This window comes from Podarcis cretensis (assembly GCF_951804945.1).
Source record: "Podarcis cretensis genome assembly, chromosome: 1".
NCBI lineage: Eukaryota > Metazoa > Chordata > Lepidosauria > Squamata > Lacertidae > Podarcis > Podarcis cretensis.
In genome coordinates, this window is record NC_137170.1 from 135,948,872 (window position 1) to 135,968,642 (window position 19,771).

The 19,771-nt window shown below is 45.2% G+C and overlaps 1 protein-coding gene across 1 annotated transcript in view; it reads left to right on the forward strand.

Moving 5' to 3' along the window:
* Nucleotides 1–19,771, forward strand: part of COL6A1 (collagen type VI alpha 1 chain) — a 46,740-nt gene that overhangs the window by 14,971 nt on the left and 11,998 nt on the right. Inside the window, exons 10-25 of the mRNA XM_079947435.1 lie at nucleotides 2,056–2,100; nucleotides 2,201–2,227; nucleotides 3,052–3,078; nucleotides 3,181–3,225; nucleotides 3,881–3,934; nucleotides 4,439–4,501; nucleotides 5,238–5,300; nucleotides 6,823–6,876; nucleotides 6,960–6,995; nucleotides 8,235–8,297; nucleotides 14,103–14,165; nucleotides 16,494–16,556; nucleotides 17,140–17,202; nucleotides 17,924–17,974; nucleotides 18,081–18,116; nucleotides 19,278–19,340. Of these exons, the coding sequence (XP_079803561.1) occupies nucleotides 2,056–2,100; nucleotides 2,201–2,227; nucleotides 3,052–3,078; nucleotides 3,181–3,225; nucleotides 3,881–3,934; nucleotides 4,439–4,501; nucleotides 5,238–5,300; nucleotides 6,823–6,876; nucleotides 6,960–6,995; nucleotides 8,235–8,297; nucleotides 14,103–14,165; nucleotides 16,494–16,556; nucleotides 17,140–17,202; nucleotides 17,924–17,974; nucleotides 18,081–18,116; nucleotides 19,278–19,340 (816 nt within the window). The remainder of the gene's footprint in view (nucleotides 1–2,055; nucleotides 2,101–2,200; nucleotides 2,228–3,051; nucleotides 3,079–3,180; nucleotides 3,226–3,880; nucleotides 3,935–4,438; nucleotides 4,502–5,237; nucleotides 5,301–6,822; nucleotides 6,877–6,959; nucleotides 6,996–8,234; nucleotides 8,298–14,102; nucleotides 14,166–16,493; nucleotides 16,557–17,139; nucleotides 17,203–17,923; nucleotides 17,975–18,080; nucleotides 18,117–19,277; nucleotides 19,341–19,771) is intronic.

Here is a 19,771-nt window from a genome sequence, read left to right on the forward strand (position 1 = left end):
ACCCTTCTGAAGGTCGCTGAATGGAGCCCAGGCAGATAAAAATGCAAGTACCAAAGACACTTCAAGCGAGAGACTGTACACAAGTGTTTATATGCTAATGTTAGAAGCCTCTGAGCCAAGAAGGGTGACGTGAAGTGCACTGATATATTGCATAAATGAAACCTGGTGGAATGGAGAGAACCAGTGGGACATAGCTATCTCAGTATATAAACTCTACAGGAAGGGGCAGAGAAGGATGTGCCAGAGGTGGTGTCGCTCTGTACATCAAAGGGAGCACTAAGCCCAGCAAGCTATATATCCCAAGAGGGGAAGACTGCTCCACAGAATTATTGTGGGTGGTGATACTGATGGTCCGTGAGTGAAGCGATTTCCCCTGACCCTGGGGGGAGTTTACAAAGCTAATTACCCTCTGTCATCTTTCTTTATTCCTTTGCCAATGATCTCCGGTTGCCGTGGGAGCTACTCCATTAAGGCAATTGGATCCGGAAGCCTCAACCCAGAACCTCACCTTGAGTGGGGCCCAGCATGAGACAGCCAGACTTGAGAGCCATTGGTGGATCTTCCTCTCTGCTACTCCTTGGCCCTCATGAGGGTTTCTCTGCCCATTAAGTAAGATTGGCAAGAGGCCTCAACCAGGCTTAGGCTACATTGAGTCACCCCACCTCTATATTTCCAGCCCTTTAACTTACATCTCTTTTTTGCCAGGTGTTGGCCAAGAAGCCAACAGTAACATATTCTACCCTCAGATTTATTTATTTGTTGCCTGCCTTTGGGGATCCACCTCTTTCAAAGCACAAACAAGGCAGGGTTATTCAGTCCTCTTTGGGATACAATTTGCTAACAGGGTGGAGTGTGTGTGTGTGTGTGTGTGTGTGTGTGTGTGTGTGTGTGTATATATATATATATATTCCTTGTTCCCTCCTCTTTAAAAAACCAAACCTTTTAGTTTGGGAGGTGGCGAGTTTCTCCCACATCTCCAAAGGGATGGTTACTCATATTTTTTTGTTTTTAGTTTGGAAGCTCAGGAAACAGCACTTCATTCATTTAAATTTTTTCCTTTGGTTTCATTTTCATGCACTCATTAGGTAGGGGTTTTTTCCTTGGGTTTTCATTCTGATTTCAGTGGGGAGATTGAATGCCTTCCCTGGCTGTCCAGAAAACTAATTGAATTTCCATCAGCCAGTTAACCAGTTAGAGGTTTGGGGACATGATCAGAGCTGCAGACCCACAAGAGCTTCCCCTTCTCATCCACGAAGGGAGAAACATCCCAGGCAAAGGCGTCTCTTTCACAAAGCTTTTAGAGTTTGCTGACTGCTGGTTTTATAAGCCAGACTGCTGTTGGAATTTTTATTCACTCAGCTGTTTGGACTGTATGTAATGAGTGTTGGTTTTCTTTTAGTTTCCTTTGTAGCTAATCACCTTGTGGATCGAAAGTGGGGTGCAAATAGTTTTATGTATTTAAACAGTAAATTAAATACACTGGGAGTCATGAAGTGAAGACAGGATTCTAAAGGCAGTTTGAATGCCTCCTTTCTATATCCCTGGGCCTTCATTTTCTGAGCAAAGAATGTGTGTTGCAACTTACTTTCACCACAGTTAGGGCTCGTTTACATCCCGCTTCTTCCGTGCCTAGAGATCACGGGGCTGGGTGCCTTTCCACTTGCCCCACGCTTTCTAGGGATGAATCCAAGTGGTTTTGCCTTTGCAAAGCTGGTTTCCCTGGGAAAACCCACTGTAGTGCTGAACTGGAGCTAATGTCAATCTGCAAAAACCCAACTGATGTTTGCTTCAAATTCAGCAACAAAGGTTGGGTTTTCCCAGGCGAAAATGGTGGGATGAACCCTTAGAATGGCTGCTTGTCTTCACCCACAATGACATACACGGAGTACATTAAAAGTTATAGAATGTTATTAATGTACAGTCTTTCATGTCCTGTCCATTATAATAAAATTGCTTTTGCCTAAAAATCTTCAGACACTAGTGCATATGACAGCAGATGTCTGATTACTTTGTGCAAAGTGGTTTGTGACTTTTCTTATTATTACTTTATTCTAGGGGAAGCAAGGTGACCCAGGACCCATTGGTTACCAAGGCATGAAGGTATACTCTTGGTTAACAGGTTGCTTAATTTGACTTTCTATAGTTAAATTTTGTCTCATTTCTTCATTTTGTAATGTGTTTTTCCCCTTGTCCTGTTTAGGGAGAAAAAGGTACCCGAGGTGACAAGGTAAGTGTGCCATTGATTAACAGTGCAACCCTACAGAAGGCAAAGAGTCTGCTCAATAATAATATAAAAAATCCAAAATGGTCCAGCAAGTCCACTCACCCTCATGTTGCCACGGTGTTGCTGGTGTCAAGGACCAGGAGAAGAATCCCAGGATTGGCCTCCTGTCCTGATGGGCGGAGCCAGTGAAAGCCCACGCTGCCTATCAGGAGCCAGATCCTAGCCTGCACCCAAGATTGACGAATGGAGGTGCAGGCTCGGATCCAGGCTGGCCAGGGGGCGGAGCTGATGGAACAGAAGGGCTTCCCTCCCGTCTGTGCCCATGCCATTTAAACAACCCTTACCTGGAGCTCTTACCTATTCAGCTTTTACTAGGACCAAAATATCACAAATATCACAGTATAAAGCCCTGGCCATGAGCATCCAATTATAAGTAGCAATTTGGGGTTGAATACAAAGGCGTTTGTTTTGCTTTTTGTCAGAACCAAAACAGTTAAATTATGCTTTTGTTGGTTATACATATGTCAGTGGTGATGGGTGGGAACTGAAATATTTTGTAAGTTTCCACTTACCCATCTTTTTTTTTTAATGAGAGAACAATCTCTCCAGTTAGCGAGGGGATTCCTAGACTGTGGTCTGAGGACACATGATAAAGATGCCCTGCTGGATTTAAGCAGGTTTGGATCTGATCAATGCCAGGATGAAAAGCCACCTGGGATACAAATGAAAATAATAATAAATATACATTCCCCCCTGGTTGGTTAGGTGATCACCGAGGCACATTTCAGTAGCTGGTACCACAAACTAAATCTTCTTCTCATCCACAGGGCTCAAGAGGTGCAAAAGGAGCCAAGGTATGTATTGGGGGTTTTTTTTGGGGGGGGGGGATGGATGCTACTTGGAAAGTTATGCTGGAGACAACAAACATTGTTTTTACATTTTTTTTCTCCTTTCAGGGAGAGAAAGGCAGGCGTGGCATCGATGGTTTAGATGGCAAGAAGGTATGGTTAATATTTTCATGCACAGGGCACAATCTCTATGTTTTTCCTAACAAAGAAACATATGTAAGTCAGAGCAAATGTGCACGAAAAATATTTGCAACAGGGCCTGAAAAGGCTCATTCCAAGAAAATCACCACTAAATGTGTAATGGTAAGAAGAACAGAGATGCAGAAGGAATAGGCAATGTGATGAGCATCCAAGCGCTTAGAGGGGAAATCACCAAATGCTTAAGCTGGAATGCTGGAATGAGCAACTCAGATCTTTTTAGACTGCATTAAAGCTGTATACACATTACCAACATAAAACATGGCTGGGTTCTTATTTTTCTGGGTTGAGGCAGAAGCTGGCTTGTGGGGAAATGCATCAAAACACAGGATGGATTCAGGGTAGATATGGAGTCAGGTTAATGTCGTGGGGCACAACACTTTCCAGACCAGGAGTGGGAGTCCACCGTTTACAGAGCAGGTGGGGCTGCCTAAGTCTGAAGAACTGTTTGCCATGTATCAAAGCCAGTTGCTTCCATTATTATTATTTTTAGAAAGCTCATTGATTTAGTTTCTTTGGGTAATTTCACTTTCTGTGAATTCTGCTGATCACAGCAAGAAGCAACAACAATGGCAGGTTATCAATCTGGACAACTTTTCTTTCCTTACAGGGTGAACAAGGATTTCATGGGTTACCAGGATGCAAAGGATCCCCAGGATTTGATGTACGTAGGTTCAACATATTAGATCACCCTAGGTTGGTAGCAGCAGAGGTCTGAGTCTTCAATAGTGTTTGCAGGTTTTTAGATAGAGGGACATGTTTTATGTGTTTTTATCTTATGCTGGTCTACTGCAGCTGAGAGGATGAGTATGTGCACCCTCTACTTCTGCAGTTGCCTTATTGCCTATCTAGCATGTTTTATTTATGTATGGAGGTGCTTTTACCTTATGCTAGTCTATGACCGTAATAAATATTTGGATTGGATTGGATATAGGTGCACTCCTAGAGTCAGTGTGAGCAGCAGAATCTCACAAGTGGAGGAGAAAGTGCAACATGGGAAATTTTGAAATGCAGTGCTGGGAGATTGAGGGAGGCTGTGGCAGGACACATACCTAAGGGGGACAGTTAGATCCCTGAGAAAAATCAGCCCCTACCCTTGATGAGGATCATGGCAATATGTTAACATATGTGATTTATCTTTGTTTCCCACATACACTGATTGCAACAGGGCTTACAAGGACCTCCTGGGCCAAAAGGGGATCTAGGTCCTTATGGACCCAAAGGAAGAAAGGTGAATAATAATATGTTTTCTTTGTTATGGCTTGGAACAGTATAGCTATCTGTTTAGGTCAGGTAGTCAGGTAGAAACTGAACATGAACATTTCACCACACTTGCAGAACAACGCTTGGGGAAGAGGCCTAGTGAGTTGCACTGTTCCTGGATGTTGTTTTGCTAGGGCGAAACAACATTGCCTAAAATGATCATGCACCCTTTATCTGCTGTGTGTGTGTGTGTGTGTGTGTGTGTGTGCAAAAGAAGTGTGATCAACATCATGGTGTTGAAAAACAATCTTATTGCAGCAAAATTTATGTTGTATTGAGGCTTCAAGTTTTCCTAGCAACACCTTTTCAAGAATGCACTGGGGGAAAGTTCTGGGGCAAAACAAAAATGCTCAGACACGGGGCTTTTAAGCAGGGTAAGTGTGGCTAAGCTCAGAATCTAGGTTTCCCAGGATACTTGTGAACAGGACTAGGAGGAAATTCTCCCATCACCAGCTGATTACTGAACATTGGTTCCTTCCAGTTTGAGGTCTACTGTGGTTCCTCTGAAAGTTCTTGAACTCTTGATCAAGGCTGGTGCCTGCACTCTGGGGCAGATCAAAATTATGCACATGCTTACAGATTATAATTTAAAATTATGCACATGCTTACAGATTATAATTTAAAAACTGGACTATTTAATTTAAAATAGTGAGTCATATTTAGTTTCACAATTCTGTTTTGTGTCTGGGTTTATTTCCTTCAAGGGAGAGCCTGGGCTTAGTGGAAGACCAGGGAGGACAGGAAACTCTGGAAGTCCTGGAGATAAGGTAAGGTTGAAGACATGGCCTGTAGACGATCACTCGGTTCTTTTCCATACTGCAATGATGTCCTCTATGTCTCTGTTACCTACACACTCTCTTTGCAAGGAGTCAGTTAAGGTGAAAAGGAGCTTGGTGTTCACCATGCTTAGTTTTCCCCACAAGTTCATGAAAGAAGAGCCATCTGGCAGTGAAACAACAATCCCTTTGCATTTGAGAAGATCTGTCTTTCTACCCAGCTCTGATATGTGTTCTAAACGTCTATGGAGTTAGCGCTGGGGTCAGCGTAGTCAGGTACCTGCTGAGACCCATGGCTCAGCTCAAGTATATTTCTGCCTGGGGCCCATTGGCTTCTGCTGTTCCCTGTTGTTGCCCAAAGGTGACGGTGGGCCAGAGAGCAAGCAGGGGTAATGAGAAAGGGGAGAAGTTGCCTCGCTCTTCTCCCTACCTCTGAGATATTATGAAGATTGGGACCCTGGGCCCGAAAATGGTAGACTGCGCGAGCAGCGAAGGCTGGGAGGGAGAGCAGCATTGACATCTGCCACCTGCTCACTCAGTTACTTGCAGAGGCCCAGAGAGAAAGGGGCAAGGGCCATCTTGCCTGAAAACCTTTAATTTGGCTTAAGTCACCTTACTGGCCAAAGTGGGGGCCCAGAGAGAGAGGATGAATTGTTCTCTCTAGAGGAGGCTATGCTTTTATCTTCATATCTCCCGGTATGCCCCATGGAGAGCCTCAAGGTCCATAAATAACAACACCCTAGTGGTCCCGGGCCCTAAGGAAGTTAGATTAGCCTCAACCAGACCCAGGGCCTTTTCAACACTGGCTCCGGCCTGGTGGAACGCTCTGCCTCATGAGACCAGGGCCCTGCAGGATCTGATTTCTGTCCACAGGGCCTGTAAGACAGAGTTGTTCCACCTGGCCTTTGGCTTGGAGCCAATTTGATTCCCTCCCCCTCTTTCTTTCTTTATTCTTTTCCTTTCTCCTCCTGCGATGAGGTTTCAATATTTTAATGTTGTATTTTAATTTCGTTTTTAAGTTGTATTCATTCAATTTGTTTCTATTATTGCTTGTTAGCCGCCCTGAGCCCGGGCCTTGGCTGGGGAGGGCGGGGTATAAATTATTATTATTATTACTATTACTATTATTATTATTATTATTATTATTATTATTACAAAATTCAGTAACAGCCATTTTCCTTCAAGCTTTGGCTTCCAACCTGCTTTCATTTTTCATATGATTCATCCATTTGAAGAAACACCTGAAAGAACAAGACTGTGGAAGATTAGCAACTAAATAAAAGATACCCTCCCAATGCACCACTTTTTCAAATGTTGTCTGTGTAAGCGAATATGTCAATTTTGAATGACAACCCCAAAGAAGACCATCTTGTTTTGGCAGATATATCCATTTCTGTTCTTGAGATCAACTCTTGTCATGTGGTGCACAGCTGGTGCCTGAGCTCCCAGTCACTTATTTTGGAAACCTTTCATTTTAATGTGCTTATTTCTTGTCTCGCATGTGTTTGTTTAGGGACCGCCTGGAGAGTCCGGGGCGCCTGGAGAGAAAGGAGAAATGGGAGATGAGGTAGACATGTAAAAATTCTCCATTGTCTAAATGACCAGATCGCTACACAGATTGATTTCAACATTTCTTTCCTATTCTTATAGGGAAATCCTGGCCCAGATGGCCCCACGGGAGACAGGGTAAGGCTACTGTTTTCATTACAGGGGAAGTATGCCTGTTGGCTAGAGTAACCAACAATATGAGGACTCGAGGCACCGATTTTGAGTAATCCTCTGAAAACCCAACATAGCAGTACTTGAGACATGGAGGGCTGATTAAAAGCCATGGGGATGACCTGGCACAGAATGCCGCAACCTGTGAAGTGCTGCAACAAAGAACCTTCTTCAACTCCTGGCTCCAACCTTGTCACTGGAGGTTCTGGTGGCCTCAGTGGCTGGGAGTGCTTGTTTCCTACTCTGGTAGGTTTGCCAGCTGCAGTCCTTTTGGGTCAGGGATTACTTGACCACAGCACTCTGTGCTCTGGCAACGTCCAGACTAAACTATTGGAATATGCTCTGCACAGGGCTGCCCTTGAAGTTGCCACAAAGGCTTCAGCTGGTCCAAAATGCAGCAGACACTATTGGCTGGGGTTCCATTCAGAACTCACATAATCCCCATTCTAAAACAGCTGCATGGGCTGCCAGTTTGTTTCTGGGCCCAGTTCAAGGTGTTGACATGAGTGTTAAAGCCCTCAGTGACCACCTTAGAGATTCTTTCAGGAGTTAAGGGACAGTCTTTGGGGGTGGGAGAATGAGAGAAGGCATTTTCTGTAGCAGCACCTAAGCTGTGGAATTTCCTCCTCTCAAAGGTGAGTGTTGCATAGTTTTTGTCATGTCCTGAAGACACACCTCTTTGACACCTGAGATACAACAGCAACAACAACAATGGCAAAACAATAATAAAGCAGAGGAAGCCCATTTTAAAAGCCTGATGGAATAAAAGAAAGCTTTGGCCTGCCACCAGAATGGTCAACAGAATGCACTCCCAGGGTAAAAGTGTGCAGTCCAGGGAAACCACATACAAGGTGCCACAACCAAGAATGCCTTCTTCCCTGTTGCTCTGGGCTCCCTGAGGAATTGAGCATTGCCATCATTATTATCCTTTTATGAGGTTGATATATCCCTTAAGTCACAGCTGTCCCAGGAGATCTCCCCCTGACCCCAACATGTTCTCAACTACCTTCTCAATGGGCTTTTGAGGACAAGCTCTTATACTGCCTTCCCCACTCAGTTCTGCCAGATGAGAGAAAACCACAACACAGTCGCATTGTCGTGTAGCCATCAGATAACAAAGCTGACTGCTATAGCTGTCAGTCAAATTCATAGCCGAATCTAGTGCGCTACAATTTCCTCATCTCTGACATGTTCTTTATCACACAGGGTGCAAATGGAGAAAGAGGGCCGCTAGGGAACCCTGGTACCCGTGGACCAAGAGGAGAAAAGGTAAACAAGCAAATCCCGAAATAATATTTCAGTAGAGCTTGTTGTCTTTCCTCTCACTGCCTTATTCAATCTCAAGCAAGCATGGAAGCTGTCCAAGCTGTGCCAGGCAGAGAGGTCTGCTATATGCTAGCTGGATTTGTTTTTGTCCTTAAATGGGGCCACTCGAAGTTCTGCGGCAGTCCCTGGCATTTTACCCTTCCCATGTGCAATGTCACAACGATCATGTGCCCTGTTCCTGCCTTATGGCCTGAAGCAAGTGCAGACAGCTTTAGCAGCCCTCAATTGCCAGCTCATAAGCTCTGGTCTCCAGCACTGACCTACCGCCTTCCCTCTCCTCCTGCCAGGGCTGCATCAGAGCAAGGTATGAAAAATGTGCATTTGTTCAGTGCAGGACTTCCTCAAGGGGCCATGCATCCCTTCCAAGACTGTGCTTCCTACCATATGTGTCTTGCCCAAATAGCCATAAAACAGCAGGTGGGGTCGAGAAGGGGGAGGGAGCCACTGGCCCGTGGATGCAGCGTGGCCCTCCAGGTCTCTCCGTTTGGCTTCAAGGCCTTTTTCAGGAAAGCACACCCTCCTGCCCCACGGCTGGCATCACACATGACGTCAGGTGTGGGGCAGGTAAAGGCAGGGCTCCACAGGAACAACCCAGAGCTTTACAGCTTCTGTGCTCTGCTCATCCATCAGCAGTAGCCTGTCTAGTAGAAGAAAGGCACAAATATATCTTTAGAGCCGGCAAATGTAGTTGTCATTTGTGATATTCACTAGTTGCAGGAGGCATGGAGATGGCTATATCATGTAAAGATTCAAGCAAACCTTGTATGAGGTGTGGAATAAAGTGCAAAGCTGTAGAGTGGTTTGGGTCAAACATTGCTGAAGTGCTTGAACATCTAAAAAAAAGCCTTTTCCTTTTGCTTCCTAAATTACCCATTTCTATTAAAACCTGTTTATGTACTGAATTTCTTACAGCTATGTTGGCTTGGAGGATCTGCATGACTCACTGGGGAGTTCCTGGGTTGCACTCATATATTGGTGCTAAGCAAACCAAGAACAGTGCAGTTGTAGAGGGGAGGGGAGAATGTTTCTTTTCAGGGAGAGGGTTCAGCTCCTCCATATGAACTGGGCGTAAGTAGGAAAATATTTTATATGTCTGTCCCAAGCTGAATCACCCAACAGGCACATGAGCTGGACAACTTGTAGAGTTTATCTATCCAAAACCAACATGGGCAGTGGCGCAACTTCTGCCAGGGAGAACGGAAAACTGTTCTGATGCCACTGAGAAAAATTAGTGCTGTAAAATTAAAAAAAAAAAAAAAACTTCAGTAAGCATCGTGCATTTAAATCATAGGTTCCCCTTCATTTCATCTGCTCAAGACCTCCCGGGGGGGGGGGGGGAGACACCTTGCATTCTACCATATAAGCCTCAGGCATTGTCTTTTTCTCTTCCAGCTCACTTGGTCAGTCTGTAAGGTGTCTTTTGAAAACCTTATAGTGAAAATACATCTCTGTAACATTCAACTAACCCCACAGTCAACATTTTGAGCCTAAGCTCCCATTACATCAGTTCATCTGGCCCAATGTCAGCCAGAGCATGCTCTGTGTCCGAGCACGGGGTTGTTGTGGGGGTTTTTTTTGGGGGGGGGTTGCCCTGGGCTTTCCCACTGAAAATCCATCCTTTAAAGCTGAATCAGATCAAACATCAATTCAGGTTTTCCGCAGATTGGTGCTTGTTCCAATTGAGCTTTAAAGAGGGTTTTCATCGGGAAAGCTCTGGAACAAAAAAAAAGGGGGGGATGTGTATGCTCCAACACAGAGCTTTAAATCATGGACCATGCCTGGGAAGAGTGGAGGAGAGGTAAGTGAGGCTAAGCCCTTAGACATCCTCCCAAGTAAGGGCTATAGAACGGCAGCCTTAAAGGCCCACCTCCTTTCCTCTGTTAGGGTTGTGCGGTGCAAGAGCTTGTCTTGGACTCTGCCCATTGTGCATGCTTTCGTTTGAGTCGTGTGTCACTGTGTGTCTGGTGTGAAGAAACCTCCTGTCCTAACTGCAAACAGTTTGCTCTCTGCTGTCATGTATAGTGGAAATGGAGCCCGTACAAACACACAAACCCATAAATCAGCTTGATGTGCTGGGCAGGCACAGCAGGAGGAAAGTTCAAGTCTCATCTAAATTTCACTTTCCTGTTTACATCTCATGTTTTCACAAACAGCAGTTCAACTGTACTTTGTGAACCAGATGTGGATAGATGTGCCAGCAGAGTGCCTTAAATTAGGGCTCTTTGAAAGGGAGGAAAGAGGGGAGCTCCCAAGGTTTAGGCGCTTTCACAAATGCTGATCTTCAGAATTCATTTGAGCCTCTTCCACAGACAGCAAGCATTCAACAGCCACTCCTCTGCTTACCCCAGCTTCTCCAATTCCATATAAAATGTTGGACAAGTTGCTCATTTCTGTTTGCCAGGCTTTCTCTCTGAAGGGCTGTCCTGAGGCATCAGCATTAAAGTGCTCTGAGCTTACCCCAACCATTATGACTTCTTGCAGGTGTGGAATATGGTGTTCTAGACACTCTATTTCCAAGCAGATTGACAGGAAAGTAGTTTTTCATTGTCATTAGATGCTTACTGTGTTGATTCAGTTACCTAAGAATGGATGTGGGCCTTGAGCCAGATTCATTAGCACAATGAAAAAGAGCGCCTGTGCCCCCTCCAGCAGCTCTGTGGGGCAAAAACCAGGACAGTCAAATACCCATCAAACAGGTGTCATCGCACACACATGTAAACATTTAAGTATAGTTGCTGCATCAGGTTTGGAGCTATAATCTGCAGGCAAAAGACCCAGGATGGGGCAGCAATACTGCTGAAGTGTTGCTTGTTTGTTTATAGATCTAAATAAACAATATAAAATAATTGGTTCAGCATCACATTACAAAATACAGTTGTTTCTTGCTTGTAATGCACAGTTAACATGCCTTCCCTCAAGGTTGCACATCTGTTGTAGGCATATCACATTTTTCAAGTACTCACACAACAGCATATTTTCCATAGGAAAAATGTGGGTCTTCTGTAGTACTAGAGCTGGAATTAGGGTAGTGTCATTCTTAGAAGGCAAGGCTGCTCCCATCCTGGAGGGAAGCAGAACAGAACTTGGTCCCTCCTGCCATTTTGTCTTTTGTGCCTCTCTGGAAGCCTCTTCAGATCAGTCCAGTCTGGTACCTCTCCCCTGCCTGCCTGCCTGCCTGCCCTCTCCTCTTTGTCTGTCAGAGGAAGGAAAAAAAGGTTCTTCCTCAGAGTGAGGCATTCTCGGTGAGGTGGTCTAGGCAAGGGCCTGCCAGTCTCCTTTGTTAATTCCTTAAGTTTAGAGAATGCCTAGCCATCCTGGAAAAGCAGCCATGATACAGGAACTCTCCCACGGTGGCTTTCTGTGAGGAAAGACTCCACTTCCCTTCCTCAGAGTGAGGCAGAGAAAGGGACAAGGCACAGTGCTGCCGTGTTACCAACAGCAAAAACAATAAAAATAAGAGAAGCAGGAGAAGGGGCAGCAGTGAGAGGGGCAGTTGTTTTCTTACCTTCAAGTGGCACCGGATCTGACACTATCCCTGAGAGGTAGCTCAGACTGAGGGAGAAGGTCTGGCCCAAGGCCACCCAGTGAGCTTTGCGACTGGGCTGAAATTGGGCCTGGGTTTCTCTAGTGCTGCCCTTAACTATTGCAAGACGTTGAAAATATACTCTTAAGGATGTGATAGGGCAAGGGCAAAAAGCAACCAAATGTTTAGGTGTTATCTTGTGTTTGTGCAGGGAAATGTACATTCTGAACTGGTACTTCTGTCAGGGTCACTTATTTCTCCTTTTAAGACCAAGAATCGGATTATGTCAGAGCAGCTTCTCCAGCTTTGCAGAGAACTGGCTGCTGATATCTCTGGCTCCCAATGCACAAGGCAGAAGCTGCGGCATTTCCTGATTTTTCAGTGCAGCCAAATACTCCGCTCATGTCAAGGTTTGGCACCAATGAGAAGGAAGAGGGACTGCCGTGTGCTTCTTGGGATGGGCCACTGCTCTAATGTATTCATTTCGGCAAACAAAGAAAAAACTGTCCTCTAAAGGTACCCGAAGGAGTCTGGCCCTCCATTGCAGGGGGCCATCAGAAGTGGAGGACTCAGCCCCAGCCTCACAGCCTCTGCTCATCATGGGTGATGGAAGCCATAGCCCCACTCCTGCTCCATTGCCATATACACTACAGTGCTGCTTTCCTCTTGGAAAGTGGGCTGGCAAGTGACTTTCTCTCCACGAGTGAGTTCTCAGCTGTGGGGCTGCAAGAAGCCATTCTGCTTCCCATCAGAACCCCAAGTTCTTTTAATTAATACAAATCAGCTCAGCAAGGCCACCAGGGAGCTGTCGGTAAATGCCTGTTGCCAGTCAGTTTCCACATATGCCACTATCCTGGCTTCTTGCCCTTCTCTTGTGTAACAATCCCATAGGTACTTGCACAACAATATCTTGGCAGCCTGCAGAAAGTAAGCGCTGCACAGAGAGAATTTGAAATGTGGGATGAATTGTCCAGACCATTTTTTAAGCACGAGTGTAGCCTTGGTTGGGCTATGAGCAGAGTCATTCATAGCGAACTTCTGCTGATAAAGGACTGAGAAGAGGAGGGCCAAAGTGGGTGGGATTTTGGCTGTGGGCAAAGGGCCAGCCTGATCCATGGATGCCCTGCCATGTACAAACCCTTCCCACGCAAGCAGACACGGGACTCATCCACACTGCCGCTTGTCTCAGGCTTTCTAGGCATGGGCCCAATCAGTTTTCCTTGTGCCCCACCACTTTCCCTGGGAAAACCCTCTGTTTACTGCTGAATTGGAAGAAACGTCAGTCCGCAAAAGACCTGAATAATGTTTGTTCTGATTCAGCAGCAAACAGAGGGTTTTCCCGGGGGGAGCAGTGGGGCAAATGGAAGTGTGGATGAGCCCCCATTTCCATGCAGAATTTGCACACCTGCTCAGTTGCTGCTGTGCTGACTCAGCATTCAAACAGACCAGTCACTCATATGGCTCACGTGGAATACTTACATGGGCAAGTCATTTATCCTCCTTGATTTATCCTCATGTTTCTTTTGGCCCATTTGAAACTACTGGACTTACTTCTCAGGAATCATGTTTAAATCTTGAGTTTTCAGGTCTTCTGGAAACCATTCTCTTGGATTATGGTAATGACGATCCCATATTCATGTCAAAACTCAAATGGCTGATGTGAACGTGAGCAGCTGTGAACAAAACCATTCTATCTGTTGCTGATCCACATGTCACAAACTCCTCTGGAGCACAACACCCCCCGAAAAGAGGGGGAAAACCTGTCATTTAAAAAAAAAGTGTTACTGCTCTATGTGTCCAGCACTATGATGCCAAGAGTTTATTTTTGTCATCCTACAACACCCCCTCCAAATGTGTCCATTTTGTTGAAAAAAAAATTTAGCATTAAAAAAGTATTTTACTGAGCACTCCTGCACGTCCCCTGCTGTGATGCCAAAGAGTTTTTGTGACTCACATGTGTCCTTTTTAAAAAATTAGACTTCAGTCCCACCTTCTTAGATGGCTGTCATTCACTGTGGTCAATGTGGGCTAACCAGGTTAGTCATCGCTGCTCTAGAGATTTTCTGCTTGATATGGGTTGGTCTCGTCTCTGCTGATTACAGGGGAAATCCAGCACAATTAGATATGAAGAAGACCACCTTATTCCTGTAACTGTCATGTTTGCTTGCTCTTCCATTCTGCAAAGTATTTTTGTTGATGCCTTTTCAATTTCTTCTTGTTTTTAGGGTGAACCAGGGCCACAGGGTGACCAAGGACGGGAAGGACCTTTTGGACCTCCTGGAGAGCCAGTAAGCCATTGTCCACCCACTTGATAGTCCATATCTGTTGTATGGGCAGAGGCAAAAGGCAAGCTACTGCATGCGAGGGAACAAGAGATCAGCTCAGGAACCCAGCCAGGTCTACAGCAGCTAGAGATAGCTCTTAGACTCTTTTCCACACCCCTTGTCTGGTCTGCATGTTACCTCTGACCCACAGTGAAAGCTGGAAATCGCCATGTGTTGGTTGAGAAAATTTCAACAAAATGAATTTTTGGCAGGGAACAATGTAATGAAGTAACAGTGCTAAAATTAATGAAAATAGACCCATAAGCGTCAAGCGTCAAGAAAAATCAGGCAAGGGATGGGGAACTTGTGGCTCTCCAGAAGTTGCTGGAGGTGAACAAAGGGAGGGCCACAGTTTCCCAGTCCTTGAAATAAGACTTGGTCCTTTCACTTTGGGCTCTTTAGCACTCAATCGGCACAAACAACAATTCTGGTTTTCCCCAGGTTGCCATTTCTTCCAATCTGTTGCTAAAGAGTGGGTTTTCCCTTGGAAAAGGAGTGGGGCAAAGGGAAAACTACTTGGACCCGTGCCTAGAAAGTGTGGATCTTGTGGAAAACCACTCAGATGTGTGATTTCAAGGCACAGGAGAAGCAGAAGTGTGGAAGAACCCTTTGTGAATGAGAAAACCTTGGCTGCATCCTGAATATCTTGAAACTCATAGTATAGGGTTGTGCAGATGCTATTAATGACACAACCAGTTTGGTCTTAATGATGTTTTATTACATTTTCATTCTTTTTACCCTTCCTAGTTGCCCAAGTGTACCCCGGGGGGTAGCGTATTCTTCCTCCGGTTCCAGGAATTTTTGTCCTGTTTTTCGAGAAAGGATTCTTTCCTCTGGTCTGTTTGCCAAAATGCATCCCATCCAGTCCATTGTGAAGTACCAGCAATAGTATTGAGCGTAGTTGAAATTAAATGCAGGTGTTCTCTGTCAGAAGGAATAATTAAAAACAGCCTGCTAGAAGAAAAGCTGGCATAAGTCCCACCCTGGAGATGAGAGCCTTCCCCAAATCTGTTGGCCCACACTGGTTGGTGCAGAAGCTGTCCACCTGCACTGTGCAGCACAGAAAGCAGCTCAGAAGTTGGTGTTGATGCATTCTTCAAAATGGGGGAGGGCAGCTGCACAGCTACCCAAGGGATGTTACGCCACAATTATTTGATCTGACCATAGTAAGATATGTACATTTTAAGATGTTTAAGATACATACATGGACAGGGTGATGTAGGCACTTGAATTTGTGACTAAAAGGACAAATAAATCATCATTTGAACTGACGTGAACATCATAAAAATCTGAAGCCTCCCTTTTAGGAAAGAAGGAGGACTGGCTACAAGTTTTGGGGAAATGCAGAGGCTGGGGAATAGACCAAGTGATTCTGTCTTGTTCCCTCCTCTTTCCTGGCAAAACCAGAGTGGAGGCTGGACGGGGTAACCTTTGAGGTCTTCCAGCCCTACAATTCCATGATCCTACTAGCGCTTTGCTTTTGTGCAGTTACAGTGAATTTCTGGTTCTTCAGTCTACAGCACAGGAATGTTGACACTGCTTAATTCCAGCACCCACCTCCAAATAAAAAATGGTCCTTATTCCCTTCCAGGGCACATTTGTTAACAATATGTACCCTTCGCTCATTTTCCCCTCCCCAAGACAGATGTTGCCTTTCATTTAGTTCCTATGACAGCTTTGGCCGTTCTTTTCGAGGGGGAGAGAAAAGTCAAATTCTTACACCTTCTGCCAGGAAATGCTGTCTCATGCTGTCCATGCCTTCTAACCCCATTCTATGACACAAAGAAATTGGACTGTGTGACATTTTCCAGTTGCTTCATATTAGTTATTCTTGTGCGTGTTGATCTAGAAAATGGTTCAGCATTACTGCCCTGGGCTCCTTTGGGAAGAAGGTGGAATATAAAGTGAGTGAGTGAGTGAGTGAGTGAGTGAGTGAGTGAACGAACAAACAAACAAACAAACAAACAAATGCATTCAGGTTACACAGGTCAGCCTGTGAATAAAGCATCAGTAGCCCAAGCCATGGCTACTCAGAAGTGTGTCCAGTTGGATTTGCTCTCTTATATTGCATCTGAGTGCAACTCGGAACTGCTAGATCCAGATTGGCCCGTCAAGTCATTCACATTTCAGTGCTGCCAATCCATCATGAAATCACATAGCCGATATGCCAAAGGGATTCACCAGGAGGTCATTGAGGGAGTTTGGAGCTGAGGCTTTTGCTCTTTGCACAACTTTATGCTGACCACATATTTTGAAGGGTGAAGCCATTGAGATGTCTTCCCATTTTTCTAGGGTGAAGCAGGTCCAGCTGGTCCTAAAGGGTACAGAGGAGATGAAGGCCCTTCTGGACCGGAGGTTAGTATATTCTAATGTCCATGATTAGGGGAACTATTCCTTGCCTCAAGAGCTTAAAATGCCACACACTTCATAGACAGCAATGTTGCAGAATGCTGTGCTGCAGACGTCTCCTGGGGCTCAGAGAGCATCGTGTGTTTTCATGACATACAGAGTTATACATCAAAGGCTACTTAGAAGACATGGAATCTAGTAGGGCTTCTGGCCCTGCTTGCTCCTCTGGGCAAACCCCACTTACACCCCTGGCCAACCCCCTCCCAGCCCCAATAGTTAGGACTTCAAAGTGAACCATTTCAAAGGGCTTTCAAACTGCCCTTTGTAAACATCCTTTTCAATGGAAATTTGATCAGTTAAAAAAAAAATGTTGCCATTTGCAGTATCTCAGCAACTCATTTGCAAATACACCCCTATCTGGAAAGCCCATAGAGTCCTATAGAACGTTAAAGGCAAACTATGTATTTATTTAGTATTTAAGGCACCAGAGGATGATTCAGATTTAAGGCACCAGAGGATGATGTTTGTATCTCAACAAGTGCTGTCCGTATGGCAATGACTTAGATGCTTTCCCCTATGTGCTTTAAAGGGTCCTAAAGGACTGCCTGGCCCGCCTGGATTACCTGGAGAAACTGGCTTGATGGGTGACAGGGTGAGTGTCCTAAAGGAAGCGTGCAAAACATGAGAGAAGACCACCGAGCTGGACCAGGAGGACTCTGCGCAGTCCTCTTCCTCCCAGCTCCTTGGGAAGCAACTTCACCAGACCTGAGAAGCAAATGGTGGCCAGGGGGGAGGGGAACAGAGCAAACCAGGTACTCACTGGAGTGTCTGAGGAGAAAATGGCGGGAGGGGAGGAGAAATCCATCCCCATCTGAGAGTGGCTGCTGTGCTTCGCTTACTTCTCCCTCAGGCTCCCTCCATGTCCCTTTCGCTCCCTCGCCCACCTGCGGGATGCAGCGCTGCTGAGGAGAAAAGGGGAAGCAGGGCTTCCCCAGCCCCGTTCTCATTGCTGCCTCACTCGTGAACCTGCAAGAAACCAGGGCTGCTGTGTCCAGTCACCAGTCATGGGCTCCAGAACAACCGTCAGCCCCACCTCTTTCCACTTGGGTTCCCCACACACACCTCTGTTTCTCTTGCCAGCCACCCTCCCTTCATCCCGCTCTTTCTAGCCATGCCCACAATGGCGTTCAGGTGGGAACCGGCACCCTTTTTTCTAGGGGGGAAAAGCACTGCCTGTAACATAAAGTTCTCTGGTAGCTAACAATGAGTTGATCCCATGGAGCCTGCCAGCTTAAGGACTGCCAGACTAAGGACATACAAGGTTCATAAACTAAACTTTGACATCTCCTCTTGGTTTTGGAACTTCCTCTTAGGGAGAAGATGGCCGAGCAGGAAATGGCACAGATGGTTTCCCCGGTTTCCCGGTGAGTTTCACTCCAGAAGGCCAAAGTTTAAGAAAGAATTCAGACAAAGCTTATTACCACTTGCATTCTTTTTTGTTTAACTTCCTATTTTCCTTCTCTTCCTAAGGGATATCCTGGCAACAGGGGTGATCCTGGGGCTAATGTAAGTCTCAGTCTCTCCTTTCTTTACTCTTGGTACTCAGGCATGCCATATCTCCTCCCCAGTCCCTGCACACACAGGTTGAAAGTATCAAGCATTGAAATCATATGCTGGTGTATTTGTTAATATACAGTACAGTAATATACAGAACAGTAACGTGGAACAGCTTTAGAGCTGATACTTGTAGTTTTTTGAAAAGATAAACAAGATCTTTGGGAGATTTTCAGGTAACACCATCATTTGGAGAGAAAAGTGTGATGGTGAATTATTGTACTAGTCTGCTGGTAAAAGCAACTTAACTGGAAAGCAGGATGCAAGCAGACTTCTCCAAGTTTAGGCTACAAGAACTTTTCATAAATTTCTTCTCTGACTCAGATCAAAACATTGCTGGCTGCCATCCTATGTCACTACCAGCCCTTTCAGCCCCTGCCAGCAGTCCATACCCAACACAGTGCCCCCTTCCCTTCCCACAAGTGGGAACTGTTGCCCTCAGGAGGACTACATATCCCATGGTCCCTGGTGCTTTGTGCCCCAGTGCTCTGCTAATCAATATAGAAGAGAGGAAGGGGGAAATCTATTCCTTTACATCCATCCTTGTTGCTTCCACCATCACTTGTCAGAAAAGGGATGAGATAATTGGGGGGTGGATGGCAGGGATGAGCAAGCATTCTTCTGAGCCCTTGGATTGGTTCAGAAGGATAATATGAATTGTGTTCATATTTTCACCACAAGAAATTCTGTTGTTCCCAATTTAATCCAAAGCAAATTTGAGAGAGCTTGCCCTTTGTACTGAAAAGCCTTTCCTTGGCTAAGCATCTTACTGCAAATTGTAAACAGTACACTAATAAGTGTTTGCCTAATGTTTCTAATAAGCATATGAGAGGTTTTGCCCACATTCTACCCAGAATTGCCTTGCAGTGCAGTGGAGGCAGATGATTGCCCTGAATGTAGCTTGGTAACAAAAGGTCTAAGTCCAAGAGATGGAATGTATCTGAATGCCTTCTGGTGATCTCTTGCCTGCAGTCAAGCATGTTGACAAGAAGCAGAGAGCGCTGTGTCTGCTGCAGTCTATGGACAATGCCTCTTTCCATGGTTAACTGCAGGAGCTGAGTGCCACGTGGTTTGTATACTTCTGCTCAATGGCCTTATATCTTCCCTTTTCAGGGTACCAAAGGCTATCCTGGTCCGAAAGGCGATGAAGGAGAGATCGGAGACCCAGGGCTGGAAGTAAGTAAAAGAACGGGATAGATTATTCCCTTATGCAATATAATCCATGAGTTTTATTTCCCACCATACATCTTTATTTGAAATATATGATAAAGTATTCAGCAATATTATTCAATACTTTAACACCCATCCATTATACTATTCAAAAATATGTGGAGGGAGTAATAGAAAACTTGTCTGGACAGATAGGGAAGTGAGAGTGTGTATTTGGAAAGAATTGAGTTGCCTTGGTTAGGGGAGACAGGCAGAACAGGAGAAGAAAATGTGGAGACCAAATTTCTGTTCCCTTTTAGACACGACAAAATAACTCCTATTTACCAAGTCTTTGAAAAAAACTAACTGAAATAAGTGATGACACAGAAAAGTGAACACACACTTTGGCCAACTTTAGCTGAGTTCACCATCTGAGACAACAGCTAGAATTAGAAATA